A 12230-nucleotide genomic window follows, 5' to 3' on the forward strand; every position below is an offset into this window, starting at 1 on the left:
CATTGACCACTACTCGATCTCTATGGTTGAGACGAGTGGACTTGGCGATGGAAGAATGCCTTTCGATAACAACGATGTAACAATGACGGCATTTCTGTCCAGTCTGTAAACATTGATCCATGAAATATCTATTTTGTAAACATTGATCTATTATTGGCCGTTGGATCTCACTCATCCATCGGTTTATATTCATTATATGTATTCGTTAACACATTAGAATATTTAGGGTTCTTGCTAACAATGTGGAAGCTCCATGTCGCCAGCGGTGGCGATTCTTCTTCCGCCACGCCACTCAGCACTCTCAACGATCTCGTCGGCCGCCAGATCTGGTGCTACGACGAGGCCCTCGGCAGCGACGAGGATCGCGCGCGCGTCCAAGAGGCTCGGGATCACTTCGCCAAGAATCGCCATGTCCACAAGCACAGCTCCGATCTCCTCATGCGAATGCAGGTATGCTGGTGGAATTCCTGATTTTCGAATCTCCAATCTTTCTTCTCTTCTCGCATAGCTCTCCAAGGCTGCACAGCCGCTGCCCCAAATCCCTCCTCCAGTGAAGGTCCAAAGCGATGCGGAGATCAAGCAGAGCGATGTCGAGACCACGATTCGTCGTGCCTTGCGGTTTTACTCCACGATTCAAGCCGAGGACGGTCACTGGCCTGGCGATTACGGAGGTCCCATGTTTCTCATGCCGGGATTGGTATGAGCTTATCTTTGGGATTTCTTACATGCCAAACGATGGTGTATTATCAGATCATTGCTTTGTACGTCACTGGAGCGATCAACGTGGTTTTGTCACCGGAGCACCACCGAGAAATGTGTAGATACTTTTTCAATCACCAGGTGTGTAATCTTTCTTTCTAGCGATGTTCGTGAATTTTTTGTCTTTCTGGAAGAACGAAGATGGCGGCTGGGGATTGCACATTGAAGGGCACAGCACGATGTTTGGCACTGTACTTGTTTATGTTTCTCTACGGCTACTTGGCCAAGAACCAGACAAGCCGGCCATGAAGAGCGCCCTTTCATGGATTTTTGGTCATGGAGGGACTATCGCCATTCCGTCCTGGGGAAAGTTTTGGCTCGCGGTACGTGAAGGAAAATTCAAGTTGTTTCTTTGTTATTGACGATAACCTGTCTCTGTAAGGTTCTTGGAGTGTTCGATTGGTCGGGAGTTAATCCCCTACCGCCAGAAATGTATTTGCTGCCGTATGCGATTCCCCTTCATCCAGGTATCTCCTTAATTATTTGTTCTCTACGTATGCTCAAAGTTTTCTTTAGGACGTATGTGGTGTCATTGCCGGATGGTTTATCTTCCTATGAGCTATATCTATGGTCGTCGTTTCACTGGAAAAATCACACCCAAGGTCGAAGCTCTGAGAAAGGAGCTCTTTAACGGACCCTTTGAAGACGTGGATTGGAATCGTGCGCGAAATAGTTGTGCAAAGGTAAAATTTTCTGCGCACCCGAGAAGGATGCATTTATTTTTATCAGCTTACAGAAAGCATTTCTTGATGACTGGTACGCAGGAAGATCTGTATTATCCTCATCCGCTCATACAAGATGTTCTTTGGGGAGTTTTGCATAAAGGTGTGGAGCCTCTTTTAATGCGTTGGCCAGGATCATTGCTGCGCAAAAAGGCGCTTGATACGGTTCTCGAGCATATCCACTACGAGGATGTCAATACGAGATATATATGCATTGGGCCTGTTAACAAGGTGGGAATCGTTTTGCTCCTCTATCTATTTAGTTTATTGTTCCACTCAGGTCATCAACATGCTTTGCTGTTGGGCGGAGGACCCAAACTCCGAAGCTTTCAAACAGCACTTGCCCCGAATTCATGATTATCTCTGGGTTGCGGAAGATGGGCTGAAAATGCAGGTAAAAGGATTTTTAGATAATTTTTTTTTTCTATTTGTTACGTAACCAAGAAACATATAAGGGATACAATGGCAGTCAACTTTGGGATACAGCTTTTGCTGTACAAGCGATCATATCAACGGATATGCTTGAAGAATCCCGGGAGATGCTGAAGAAAGCTCATTCCTACATAGAAAAATCACAGGTTTGTAACAAGAATCACTATACGTTGGTTATCACGATCTTCCTCCCAAAGGTACGCGAAGACTGTCCCGGGGATTTGGACTATTTCCATCGACATATATCAAATGGAGCATGGCCATTTTCTAACAGAGATCACGGATGGCCTATATCGGATTGTACTGCTGAAGGCTTGAAGGTATTATCGACCATTGGGGTATCTACATTCTGATGGATCATTCTTTTGTAGAGTGTGTTGCTACTATCCCGCATTTCATCGGACGTTGTTGGGAAGCCCTTATCTCCGGAACGGCTTTATGATTGCGTTAATATGCTCATTTCCTATCAGGTACAATACTTTTCCCCTTGGATAAGTTGGCCGATAACTCGTGAAATCAGAACGCTAATGGAGGAGTCGCAACATACGAATTGACACGTTCATATGCTTGGATCGAGGTGAGATGAAAGGATGGATTTTAAGTGATAACTTGTCGAAATTGCAGCTGTTCAACCCTTCAGAAACATTTGGGGACATAACAATCGATTACTCGTAAGAACTACAGCTATCTAAGTACGCTCTCTAAGCGTGCGTTTGGTCTTTTTCTAGCTATGTGGAATGTACATCAGCTTGCGTTCAGGCGCTCTGTGCTTTCAGCAGGCTCTACCCTGACCATCGGTCCAAGGAAATCGAGCTATTTGTGGCCAAAGGATGCCAATATATTGAAAGCATTCAAAGACCTGATGGCTCCTGGTAAGCTTGTGTTCTTTTTTCTATTCTCATACGTTTTTAAGGTACGGGTCATGGGGTGTTTGTTTCACGTACGGCATCTGGTTTGGAGTCCTGGGCTTGGTTGCCGCTGGCAAAAGCTATAAGCACTCTGCAGCAATCCGCAAGGCCTGCGATTTCCTTGTTTCTAAGCAGCTCCCATCAGGTGGCTGGGGTGAGAGCTACCTCTCCTCTCAAAACAAGGTGTGGCTAATTTTCTCTTTCTCGTGATACATGTAAGCTTCCCTCCTTTGCAGGTTTATATGAACCTGGAAGGTGGTAAGCACCACCTCGTTAACACGGCCTGGGCGATGCTAGCGCTTATTGCAGGTGGACAGGCAAGTCTAGACAATTTAGTTTCAGAAATGTTTTGGTTTCAAAATGTTTCTCTCTTTATCTTGTTTAGGCTGAAAGAGATTCCACGCCTCTGCATAAAGCCGCTGCTCTTTTGGTAAACGGACAGCTTGAAGATGGCGATTTTCCACAGGAGGTACGTAATGCTTACATATGGTTTTTCCGTCACCTTGTTTGCTTCTTTCTTGCAGGAAATAATTGGAGTGTTTAACGGCAACTGCATGATCAGCTACTCCGCCTACAGGTGTATCTTCCCAATCTGGGCACTCGGACAATACCGCAGCCGCGTGCTCAAGCGTCCAGCAAAGTGATGGATTGATCTCGTCTTATTAGTTTCCGGCAACACATAACATAAAGCACCATTCCATCGCTTCGCAAAAATTCTCCCGACGGAAATCACAGCTCGTCTTTAGAAGGCTCGCCGGCGTCCGGTGTCGCCGAAGGAGCAGCCGAGGTTCTGTGCTTGTCAACGAAGCTGATCAAATCCTCCTTGCTTCGATCGCCCTCGTACTTGACGGCTTGCTTGGCGCCCGTGTAGAGGTAGAGCGTGGGGAAGCCCTGGACGTCAAACGTTTCGTCTTCAATGTCGTTGGCAGTGGCATCCTGCGTAGAGGAAAGAAAGAGACTGGTTACTTACGAAAGCAACGCAACTGTGCAAGAAAACTCACCAGTTTCGCGATGACGACCTTGGGATCATCCTTGAAGTGTTCCGCGACTTCGTCCAGCGTGGGCGCCAGTTTCTTACAGTGGCCACACCACGGCGCGTAGAATTCCAAAAGAACTGGAGGTACGAATAAATGTTAGTAGAGTGTAAACTATAACGTGGTTATGTTCTTGTGCATTACCATCTTTCCCAGACTCGATAACGAGGTCGTTCAAAGTGTTCCTCACCACCACTTTGACTGGTTCATCGTTTTTCTCGGGAACGGGCTCGGACTTCACCCACGGCTTGAGCTTTCCAGCCTGTGTCCAATGTCAAGTGTAAGAGAAAATGTGAGCGTCCGTGAGAGAACTTACCAAATAGTCGTCCACAAAACTGGATAGCTTTGATGATTCGATCGTCTCTACTGCGAACTTTTTCCCTTGTGCGTCTTGTACAACAATGGACGGCAGCTTTGCAGCTGCAAGACCAAAGTGCTGCACAAAAGGAAAGATTTAAGAATGTGAGGATACCAAATTAGAATTAGCAGACCTGAAGAGCATGGTCGTTTCCTGCGCTGTTGGCAGCAAGGAAAAGAAGGCCTTTTGGTTTGTTTGACTCTGCAACCTTCTTGTAAGCAGGTCGATATTCTTCGTCATGGCTCGACTCGACAAACAGAAACACCTATCCTCCCCAGAAAAAGGTAAACATCAATCCAAACATTGAGAAAACAAAACCTTTGGCGCCTCCTTGTTGAAAAACTTCATTAGAAACGGCTGCATTTCGGGGTCCTGATTCAGCTCGGTCACAAGAGGCAAGCTCGATTCCTCCACAAACTTTTTGAGCTCCTCGACATAGAAATTCTAAGAAGGTGGCGTTAAGCAAGATAGATGGCAACCAGTCAGAGCTTACCGTGAAGTCGTTAAAACGTTCGTCGAAAACCTTGAACAGCCTGACTGCCGGAGCTTTCAGTGGCTCGTCCTTCAGAGGCAGCACGGAAGCGTCCAGTGTGTGACGAAAGTCGTACTCAGATCTGAGCGCTTCCGCGAGAGCCGTGAAGTTTTGGAACTCTTCGCTATCATAAGACTTAAAAACTCCAATCTGGAAGAGAGTCAAGCAAAAAAGAATTTTGAGCTTCAAAACTTACAATAGCTATCTTGTTCTGTCCAACGAAATCTCCAGCCTCTTCAGTAGAAGTTAGCTCCACTGTGGCTGGCCCGGCTTGTTTCTTCAAGTAGCTCACAATGCCATCTGCGTCGCGCGGCCCCTTGTACTCCTCCACGGTCCCCTTGCGAATGATCTTCAAGGTGGGGAAACCCCGGATCTCATAGTCCGACGCAATCTTCTTGTTCTTCTCCTCGTTCGCGTCTACTTTGGCCAAAACGATGTTGTGTTCTTTCAGTGCGGTCGCCGCCTTCTCGTACTGGAGTAAAAGAGCAAATCAATAGTTAGTTCTGCGCTGCGAAGAGGAGAATAATCTCACCTCGGGAGCTAGCTTCTTACAGTGCCCACACCTGTCAATCGAAATATCAGATTAGCCATCATCAGCGAGACGCCAGTGATCGATCGAACTTACCAGGGCGCGTAGAACTCGACGACGATGAAGTCGTGCTTCTTGATCTCGTCCGCGAAGTTGGAGTCGTCGAGCTCAAGAACATCGCTGCTCTCGCTCGACGCATCGATGACTCTGGCAGCAGTGACCGCCAGCAGCGCAAGCGCCAGGAATACCACTCCCTCTCGCGCCATGGAAATGATCCAATAACAAAGCCCTAGGCGAGAGCTTAAAACCCCACACAGAACAGGAACTGTGTACGATGTGTACGAACGGCTAGATTGCCGCTTAGCCATGCAATGCGGGAATCGTAGCCGTCCATCTGGTCATGACATGGCAAAGAGCTTCCTTTGCGTACACGTGGCATTCATCGGTTGGGCACTTGACGTGCAAGGCAGCCACATTATTCACGTTTTTGCTGACGTGGACGTTTATTAGAATATGCTGAAGAGATCCTGTTCTTGCCTGATTAGGGCAAAGAAGCATTTTCTCATTTTTATGGCGGGGGCTGCGCTGATCCGGGGTGTGGAGGCGCAAGCTTCCGCCGCGCTGATCTACAGCCTGGGGGTGGATTGCCACGGCGCCCAATCGCTCGTCCAGGACGCCGTGGCGTCGCCGCCGAGGAGGCTGTGCTCGCGGGTGAGGAAGCGTGCCAGGACGATTCGCGGCCGCGGCAGGCGCAGATCGTATTCTTCGGGCTCCGAGGAGGATTTCTCCGATGGCAACGGGGGAAATGGAAATGGGGCCGGCGACAACGGCAGCGGCGGTGGCGGATCGTCCGATTGGTGGGGTGAGAGCTGGAGCGACGATGGATCGTGGTGGTGGTGGAGGGACGAGGGATCGAGGAGGGCGCTTCTCAGCTTTTTCCACCAGGTCGCGTGCTGGGTATGTTTGCTCCAATCCCTCCATTTTCTAGTTAAGAACGTCATCAGGCTTAGCCAGGGGGGTGACCCGTATGGCTCTGGAGAGACCACCTCGGTGCTCTCGCATTGATTCCTCCTGCAAGGCTACTCGACAGCCATTTGTGTATATAATTCCACGTTCGCTGCATAGAATCACACAAGCAAGCTTTTCTTGTGAATTTTCATTCTATAGTCTTTGGTTTGTCTTGGTTTGCTTTTCTTTTATCTCGGGAACTCCAAAGAGAAAAAGGAAAGTTAGTGTCTCTTTCCTTGTACTTGAGAAGGGTGTTTAGATGATTGTGATCACGCTAATTTGTCCTGGAGAGGAAGAGCTTTCCAATCATATGACCGAGCAGGGAGGATCCGAGTGGAGCGTGAAGCTGTACACATAGCCATCCGACTCGACCCTCAGCTCGGTGGCGAACATCTGGAAGTTGTTCCCGAAGAAAGAGTGGCCGAGGACAAAGTCGTGGCGGGAGAACTTCATCACGGCAAAGTCCATCCGGCCCATGTACCCGCCATCGATCTCGAACTCGAGCTTCGGAGCCACCAAGTTGCCGGTATAAGTACTGGTTCCCAGCGGTGTCTCGACGCTAAACTCCGTGCACTCCTCCGTTCGCAGGCCGAGGCGGGACACGGCGCTCTCGGACACGAAGTTGTCGGAGCTGTTGCTGGCCACGAAGCTGACCGTGTGCCCGTTCACTCTCCCGCGCTGCCATTTCCCGAAGTCGTCGTCGCCGGAGTACACCACAAAGTGGAGCTTCACGTCCTTCTTTGGAGCGCTCGGCGGCTGCTCCTCCTTCTTTGGAGGTAAGGCCACGAAACTCTGGTAGTAGCGAGCTGTCAGGGGTGGTGTTTCTTTCGGCTTTGCCTCGGCAGCGGCCTTTGCGGCCCTCTCCGCCTGGAGCGCCAGAGTTATGGCCTCCTGCAAGTTCCTGGGCTTCCTCAAGTTGACGAAGTTTGCCAGCGGCGGGTTGAGACCCGAGATGTACCGGTTGAGCTTGCGCGAGTCGAGAAAGTTATCGGTGTATTCTCCGACTGAGAGCTCCTTCTGTTTGATCGCAGTGGCAGCGTCATCGCCAGCGGCGCACGGCTTGAAGCAGCGAAGTATGAGATTCTTGAAATCCTCCCAGGTGGTGGTGGCGGCACCGTCCTGGTGGTGAAGAGCTCTCCACTTGGCGTGGGCGGGGCCTGTGAGATAGTTTGCCGCATAGAGAATCTTGTGGCTGTCCTCGTGGATGGCGACTGTGTTAAAGAAGCACTTGCTTTAAAAACAGGATGAGAAAATAAATTACTTATTTCACAAGGGATAGACAAACTTGAAGCCAATGGAATAAAAATGCATAAACTGTTTTATGCCATTGGCTTCAAGTTCGTCAATCACTTATGAAACACTGTCCATGAAGTGTTTTATTACTAGGGTTTAAGAAAATAAATTACTTATTTCACAAGGGATAGACAAACTTGAAGCCAATGGACGAAACTACGTCCCACACCGCCATTCGATCGAACGCTGCCTTGGCCCCCACTCTCGGCATACGCGGTCGCAAGCGCTCGATGTTCTTGGCCGGCAATGCATCAAAGATCCTTCTAAACCCTAAACCCTAAACCCTAAAACCATTCGTCTACGTCCCCCTCGCCATTGAAGGCCGGGAGATGGAATGCTAGCCACATTCTCTCTTGGTGGTGGTGGCTCTTGGCTTTTTACCTGTCACATGCACCAATTTAATTTTAGTAAGTAAAAATTTTAACATTAAACCTTGATTAGAGAAGTTTAGCAGCTGAAAATCTCAACCGTTGGATTGAGAAATATTTAGATTTTTTTATCAAACAAGTAAATTAAAATATTTTGAAAAGTCAATACTTAGGGTTTTAGAGGGTTTATATCATGCTACTAAAAATGCGTCCATGAAGTGTTTTATTCCATTGGCTTCAAATTTGTCTATCCCTTGTGAAATAAGTAATTTATTTTCTCATCCTGTTGTAGAATTGATTGATGGCACATTTAATGAAGAAACTCTATTAACAAATCTCTACCCCAAATTACCGAAAAGCTGCAAAGATTGGTATGCCAACAATGGTTTGAGTTATGACAGACTGTGTTAAGCTTTGGATCATTATGCAAAAGCTATAAATTACAACAGTTCTAATACATATGAAAGCTTTAGTCAAGATAATGATAGTTCACCAGCAATATCTTGACAGTTCAGCAGTAGTATCTTGATAATTTAGAAGTTGTCAGCTGAGATTGCTGAGTTTTGGAAGAAAAGAATCTTCTCTCTCTCTATACATATATAAAACTTTTACAGTCCACTTCCACTAGTGCCAATCTGGGGCTTTGAGTAGTAGATATATAAATGAAGAACTTTAATTTGAATCCAAAGTTGTTGTATAATATGCTTGCCCAAGCAAACAAATTTGCAGTAGAGATGATACTATCAACGAAGACATTCACTATTGGTAGCTTCTTACACATGATGGACACGTCAGGGGTGGGAGTCCATTCCCCAGAAGAACGATGAATCAGTGAAAGTGGTGATCGAGCCTGGGGAAGACGGTACATCTGTTTTTGATAAGCGCACGTTTTGTTTCAGGATGCCACTGCATATTGAAGAAGACATGTTTGACTTCCAGGGCTTCCCACGCTCTCCCTCGAGCGGCCACCACAACACTGGACGGCGGCGAGCCAGCTAAAAACGAGCTGTGATTTCATAGGTAAAATTTTAGCAAAGCGATGCTTTATGTGTCATGGTTTATGTGTTGCTGGAAACTAATAGAAGACTCAATTGCTGGACGCTTGAGCACGCGGCTGCGGTATTGTCCGAGTGCCCAGATTGGGAAGATACACCTGTAGGCGGAGTAGTTGATCATGCAGTTGCCGTTAAACACTCCAATTATTTCCTGCAAGAAAGAAGAAAACAAGGTGACGGAAAAACCATATGTAAGCATTACGTACCTCCTGTGGAAAATCGCCATCTTCAAGCTGTCCGTTTACCAAAAGAGCAGCGGCTTTATGCAGAGGCGTGGAATCTCTTTCAGCCTAAACAAGATAAAGAGAGAAACATTTTGAAACCAAAACATTTCTGAAACTAAATTGTCTAGACTTGCCTGTCCACCTGCAATAAGCGCTAGCATCGCCCAAGCCGTGTTAACGAGGTGGTGTTTACCACCTTCCAGGTTCGTGTAAACCTGCAAAAAAGAGAAGCTTACATGTATGACGAGAAAGAGAAAATTAGCCACACCTTGTTTTGAGAGGAGAGGTAGCTCTCACCCCAGCCACCTGATGGGAGCTGCTTGGAGAGAAGGAAATCGCAGGCCCTGCGGATCGCTGCAGAGTGCTTATTGCTTTTACCAGAGGCAACCAAGCCCAAGACTCCAAACCAGATGCCGTACGTGAAACAAACACCCAATGACCCGTACCTTAAAAACGTATGAAAATAGAAAAAAGAATACAAGCTTACCAGGAGCCATCAGGTCTTTGAATGCTTTCAATATATTGGCATCCTTTGGCTACAAATAGCTCGATTTCCTTGGACCGATGGTCAGGGTAGAGCCTTCTGAAAGCACAGAGTGCCTGAACGCAAGCTGATGTACATTCCACATAGCTAGAAACAGAACGTTAAGAGAGCATACTTAGATAGATAGCTCTTACGAGTAGTCAATTGTTATGTTCCCAAATATTTCTGAAGGGTTGAACAGCTGCAATTTCGACATGTTATCACTAAAAGCCAACACAGCATCCTTTCATCTCACTTCGATCCAAGAGTATGATCGTGTCAGCTCGTATGATGCGACTCCTCCACTAGCGTTCTGCTTTCGCCAGTTAGCGGCGAACTCGTCCAAAGAGAAAAGTTTAGTACCTGCAATGAAAGGATCAGTTTGACGCAATCATAAAGCCGATCCGGAGATAAGGGCTTCCCAACAACGTCCGAGGAAATGCGTGATAGAAGCAACACACACTATAACAGAATGTTCCATCAGAAGGTAGATAGCTCAATAGTCGACAATACCTTCAAGCCTTCAGCAGTGCAATCCGGTACAGGCCATCCGTGATCTCTGTTGGAAAATGTCCATGCTCCATTTGAAATATGACGATGAAAATGCTTCAAATCCCCGGGACAGTCTTCGCGTACCTTTGGGAGGACGATCGTGATAACTAACGTATAGGGATTCTTGTTACAAACCTGTGATTTTTCTATGTAGGAATGAGCTTTCTTCAGCATCTCCCCGGATTCTTCAAGTATATCCGTTGCTATTATCGCTTGTACAGCAAAAGCTGTATCCCAAAGTTGACTGCCATTGTATCCCTTATATGTTTCTTGGTTACGTAACAAATAGAAAAAAAAAAAATCTAAAAATCCTTTTACCTGCATTTTCAGCCCATCTTCAGCAACCCAGAGATAATCATGAATTCGGGACAAGTGCTGTTTGAAAGCTTCGGAGTTTGGGTCCTCCGCCCAACAGCAAAGCATGTTGATGACCTGAGTGGAACAATAAACTAAATAGACAGAGGAGCAAAACGATTCCCACCTTGTTAACAGACCCAATGCATATATATCTCGTATTGACATCCTCGTAGTGGATATGCTCGAGAACCGTATCAAGCGCCTTTTTGCGCAGCAATGATCCTGGCCAATGCATTAAAAGAGGCTCCACACCTTTATGCAAAACTCCCCAAAGAACATCTTGTATGAGCGGATGAGGATAATACAGATCTTCCTGCATACCAGTCATCAAGAAATGCTTTCTGTAGTTGATAAAAATAAATGCACCCTTCTCGGGTGCGCAGAAAATTTTACCTTCGCACAACTATTTCGCGCACGATTCCAATCCACGTCTTCAAAGGGTCCGTTAAAGAGCTCCTTTCTCAGAGCTTCAACCTTGGGTGTGATTTTTCCAGTGAAACGACGACCGTAGAGATAGCTCATAGGAAGATAAACCATCCGGCAATGACACCACATACGTCCTAAAGAAAACTTTGAGCATACGTAGAGAACAAATAATTAAGGAGATACCTGGATGAAGGGGAATCGCATACGGCAGCAAATACATTTCTGGCGGTAGGGGATTAACTCCCGACCAATCGAACACTCCAAGAACCTTACAGAAACAGGTTATCGTCAATAACAAAGAAACAACTTGAATTTTCATTCACGTACCGCGAGCCAAAACTTTCCCCAGGACGGAATGGCGATGGTCCCTCCATGACCAAAAATCCATGAAAGGGCGCTCTCCATGGCCGGCTTGTCTGGTTCTTGGCCAAGTAGCCGTAGAGAAACATAAACAAGTACAGTGCCAAACATCGTGCTGTGCCCTTCAATGTGCAATCCCCAGCCACCATCTTCGTTCTTCCAGAAAGACAAAAAATTCACGAACATCGCTAGAAAGAAAGATTACACACCTGGTGATTGAAAAAGTATCTACACATTTCTCGGTGGTGCTCCGGTGACAAAACCACGTTGATCGCTCCAGTGACGTACAAAGCAATGATCTGATAATACACCATCATTTGGCATGTAAGAAATCCCAAAGATAAGCCCATACCAATCCCGGCATGAGAAACATGGGACCTCCGTAATCACCAGGCCAGTGGCCGTCCTCGGCTTGAATCGTGGAGTAAAATCGCAAGGCACGACGAATCGTGGTCTCGACATCGCTCTGCTTGATCTCCGCATCGCTTTGGACCTTCACTGGAGGAGGGATTTGGGGCAGCGGCTGTGCAGCCTTGGAGAGCTATGCGAGAAGAGAAGAAAGATTGGAGATTCGAAAATCAGGAATTCCGCCAGCATACCTGCATTCGCATGAGGAGATCGGAGCTGTGCTTCTGGACATGACGATTCTTGGCGAAGTGATCCCGAGCCTCTTGGACGCGCGCGCGATCCTCGTCGCTGCCGAGGGCCTCGTCGTAGCACCAGATCTGGCGGCCGACGAGATCGTTGAGAGTGCTAAGGGGGGCCGCGGAAGAAGAATCGCCAGCGCTGG

At 47.2% G+C, this 12230-nt stretch overlaps 4 protein-coding genes across 4 annotated transcripts; 2 read left to right on the forward strand and 2 right to left on the reverse strand.

Moving 5' to 3' along the window:
- Positions 1 to 233: 233 nt before the first annotated feature.
- LOC9654871 (cycloartenol synthase 2) lies at positions 234 to 3550 on the forward strand. The gene is made up of 18 exons (XM_024668937.1): positions 234 to 450; positions 509 to 697; positions 751 to 840; positions 894 to 1082; positions 1142 to 1226; positions 1276 to 1442; positions 1524 to 1712; positions 1762 to 1875; positions 1937 to 2059; positions 2111 to 2233; positions 2285 to 2383; positions 2434 to 2490; positions 2538 to 2584; positions 2642 to 2785; positions 2827 to 3004; positions 3058 to 3138; positions 3207 to 3290; positions 3346 to 3550. The coding sequence occupies exons 1-18, from the start codon at positions 241 to 243 to the stop codon at positions 3463 to 3465; spliced, it is 2289 nt and encodes a 762-aa protein (XP_024524705.1). The 5' UTR covers positions 234 to 240; the 3' UTR covers positions 3466 to 3550.
- On the reverse strand, positions 3453 to 5566 carry LOC9654103 (protein disulfide-isomerase). The gene is made up of 10 exons (XM_002964586.2): positions 5371 to 5566; positions 5278 to 5308; positions 4942 to 5217; positions 4707 to 4895; positions 4532 to 4657; positions 4347 to 4478; positions 4172 to 4291; positions 4000 to 4117; positions 3823 to 3935; positions 3453 to 3757 (listed from the first exon to the last, which is right to left on the reverse strand). The coding sequence occupies exons 1-10, from the start codon at positions 5538 to 5540 to the stop codon at positions 3551 to 3553; spliced, it is 1482 nt and encodes a 493-aa protein (XP_002964632.1). The 5' UTR covers positions 5541 to 5566; the 3' UTR covers positions 3453 to 3550.
- A 945-nt stretch (positions 5567 to 6511) lies between these two features.
- Positions 6512 to 7554, forward strand: LOC112344488. The gene is made up of 3 exons (XM_024669374.1): positions 6512 to 6808; positions 6871 to 7058; positions 7314 to 7554. Exons 1-3 carry the CDS (start codon positions 6758 to 6760, stop codon positions 7528 to 7530), a joined length of 456 nt encoding a protein of 151 aa, XP_024525142.1. The 5' UTR covers positions 6512 to 6757; the 3' UTR covers positions 7531 to 7554.
- A 1378-nt stretch (positions 7555 to 8932) lies between these two features.
- On the reverse strand, positions 8933 to 12224 carry LOC9654873 (cycloartenol synthase). The gene is made up of 18 exons (XM_024669265.1): positions 12040 to 12224; positions 11793 to 11981; positions 11650 to 11739; positions 11408 to 11596; positions 11264 to 11348; positions 11048 to 11214; positions 10779 to 10967; positions 10616 to 10729; positions 10433 to 10555; positions 10259 to 10381; positions 10109 to 10207; positions 10002 to 10058; positions 9901 to 9947; positions 9710 to 9853; positions 9491 to 9668; positions 9357 to 9437; positions 9205 to 9288; positions 8933 to 9149 (listed from the first exon to the last, which is right to left on the reverse strand). The coding sequence occupies exons 1-18, from the start codon at positions 12049 to 12051 to the stop codon at positions 8988 to 8990; spliced, it is 2133 nt and encodes a 710-aa protein (XP_024525033.1). The 5' UTR covers positions 12052 to 12224; the 3' UTR covers positions 8933 to 8987.
- Between the last annotated feature and the right edge of the window lie 6 nt (positions 12225 to 12230).

Source organism: Selaginella moellendorffii, unplaced genomic scaffold (genome assembly GCF_000143415.4).
Source record: "Selaginella moellendorffii unplaced genomic scaffold, v1.0 SELMOscaffold_4, whole genome shotgun sequence".
Lineage (NCBI taxonomy): Eukaryota > Viridiplantae > Streptophyta > Lycopodiopsida > Selaginellales > Selaginellaceae > Selaginella > Selaginella moellendorffii.

What these genes read in the sequence shown, in the direction of transcription:
- LOC9654873 (XM_024669265.1), bottom strand. An exon ending in TGCGATTCCCCTTCATCCAG is followed by an intron (nt 11,215 to 11,263) that starts GTATCTCCTTAA and finishes AGTTTTCTTTAG; the next exon opens with GACGTATGTGGTGTCATTGC. An exon ending in ACCTCTCCTCTCAAAACAAG is followed by an intron (nt 9,438 to 9,490) that starts GTGTGGCTAATT and finishes TCTTTTTTGCAG; the next exon opens with GTTTACACGAACCTGGAAGG.
- LOC9654871 (XM_024668937.1), top strand. Translation starts at nt 241, where the DNA reads ATGTGGAAGCTCCATGTCGCCAGCGGTGGCGATTCTTCTTCCGCCACG. An exon ending in TGTTTCTCATGCCGGGATTG is followed by an intron (nt 698 to 750) that starts GTATGAGCTTAT and finishes GTGTATTATCAG; the next exon opens with ATCATTGCTTTGTACGTCAC. An exon ending in ACCTCTCCTCTCAAAACAAG is followed by an intron (nt 3,005 to 3,057) that starts GTGTGGCTAATT and finishes CCTCCTTTGCAG; the next exon opens with GTTTATATGAACCTGGAAGG.
- LOC112344488 (XM_024669374.1), top strand. Translation starts at nt 6,758, where the DNA reads ATGTACCCGCCATCGATCTCGAACTCGAGCTTCGGAGCCACCAAGTTG. An exon ending in TCGGAGCCACCAAGTTGCCG is followed by an intron (nt 6,809 to 6,870) that starts GTATAAGTACTG and finishes CTCCGTTCGCAG; the next exon opens with GCCGAGGCGGGACACGGCGC. An exon ending in CTGCTCCTCCTTCTTTGGAG is followed by an intron (nt 7,059 to 7,313) that starts GTAAGGCCACGA and finishes GTTTGATCGCAG; the next exon opens with TGGCAGCGTCATCGCCAGCG.
- LOC9654103 (XM_002964586.2), bottom strand. Translation starts at nt 5,540, where the DNA reads ATGGCGCGAGAGGGAGTGGTATTCCTGGCGCTTGCGCTGCTGGCGGTC. An exon ending in GTAAGAAGCTAGCTCCCGAG is followed by an intron (nt 5,218 to 5,277) that starts GTGAGATTATTC and finishes CTTTTACTCCAG; the next exon opens with TACGAGAAGGCGGCGACCGC. An exon ending in AACGTTTTAACGACTTCACG is followed by an intron (nt 4,658 to 4,706) that starts GTAAGCTCTGAC and finishes CCACCTTCTTAG; the next exon opens with AATTTCTATGTCGAGGAGCT.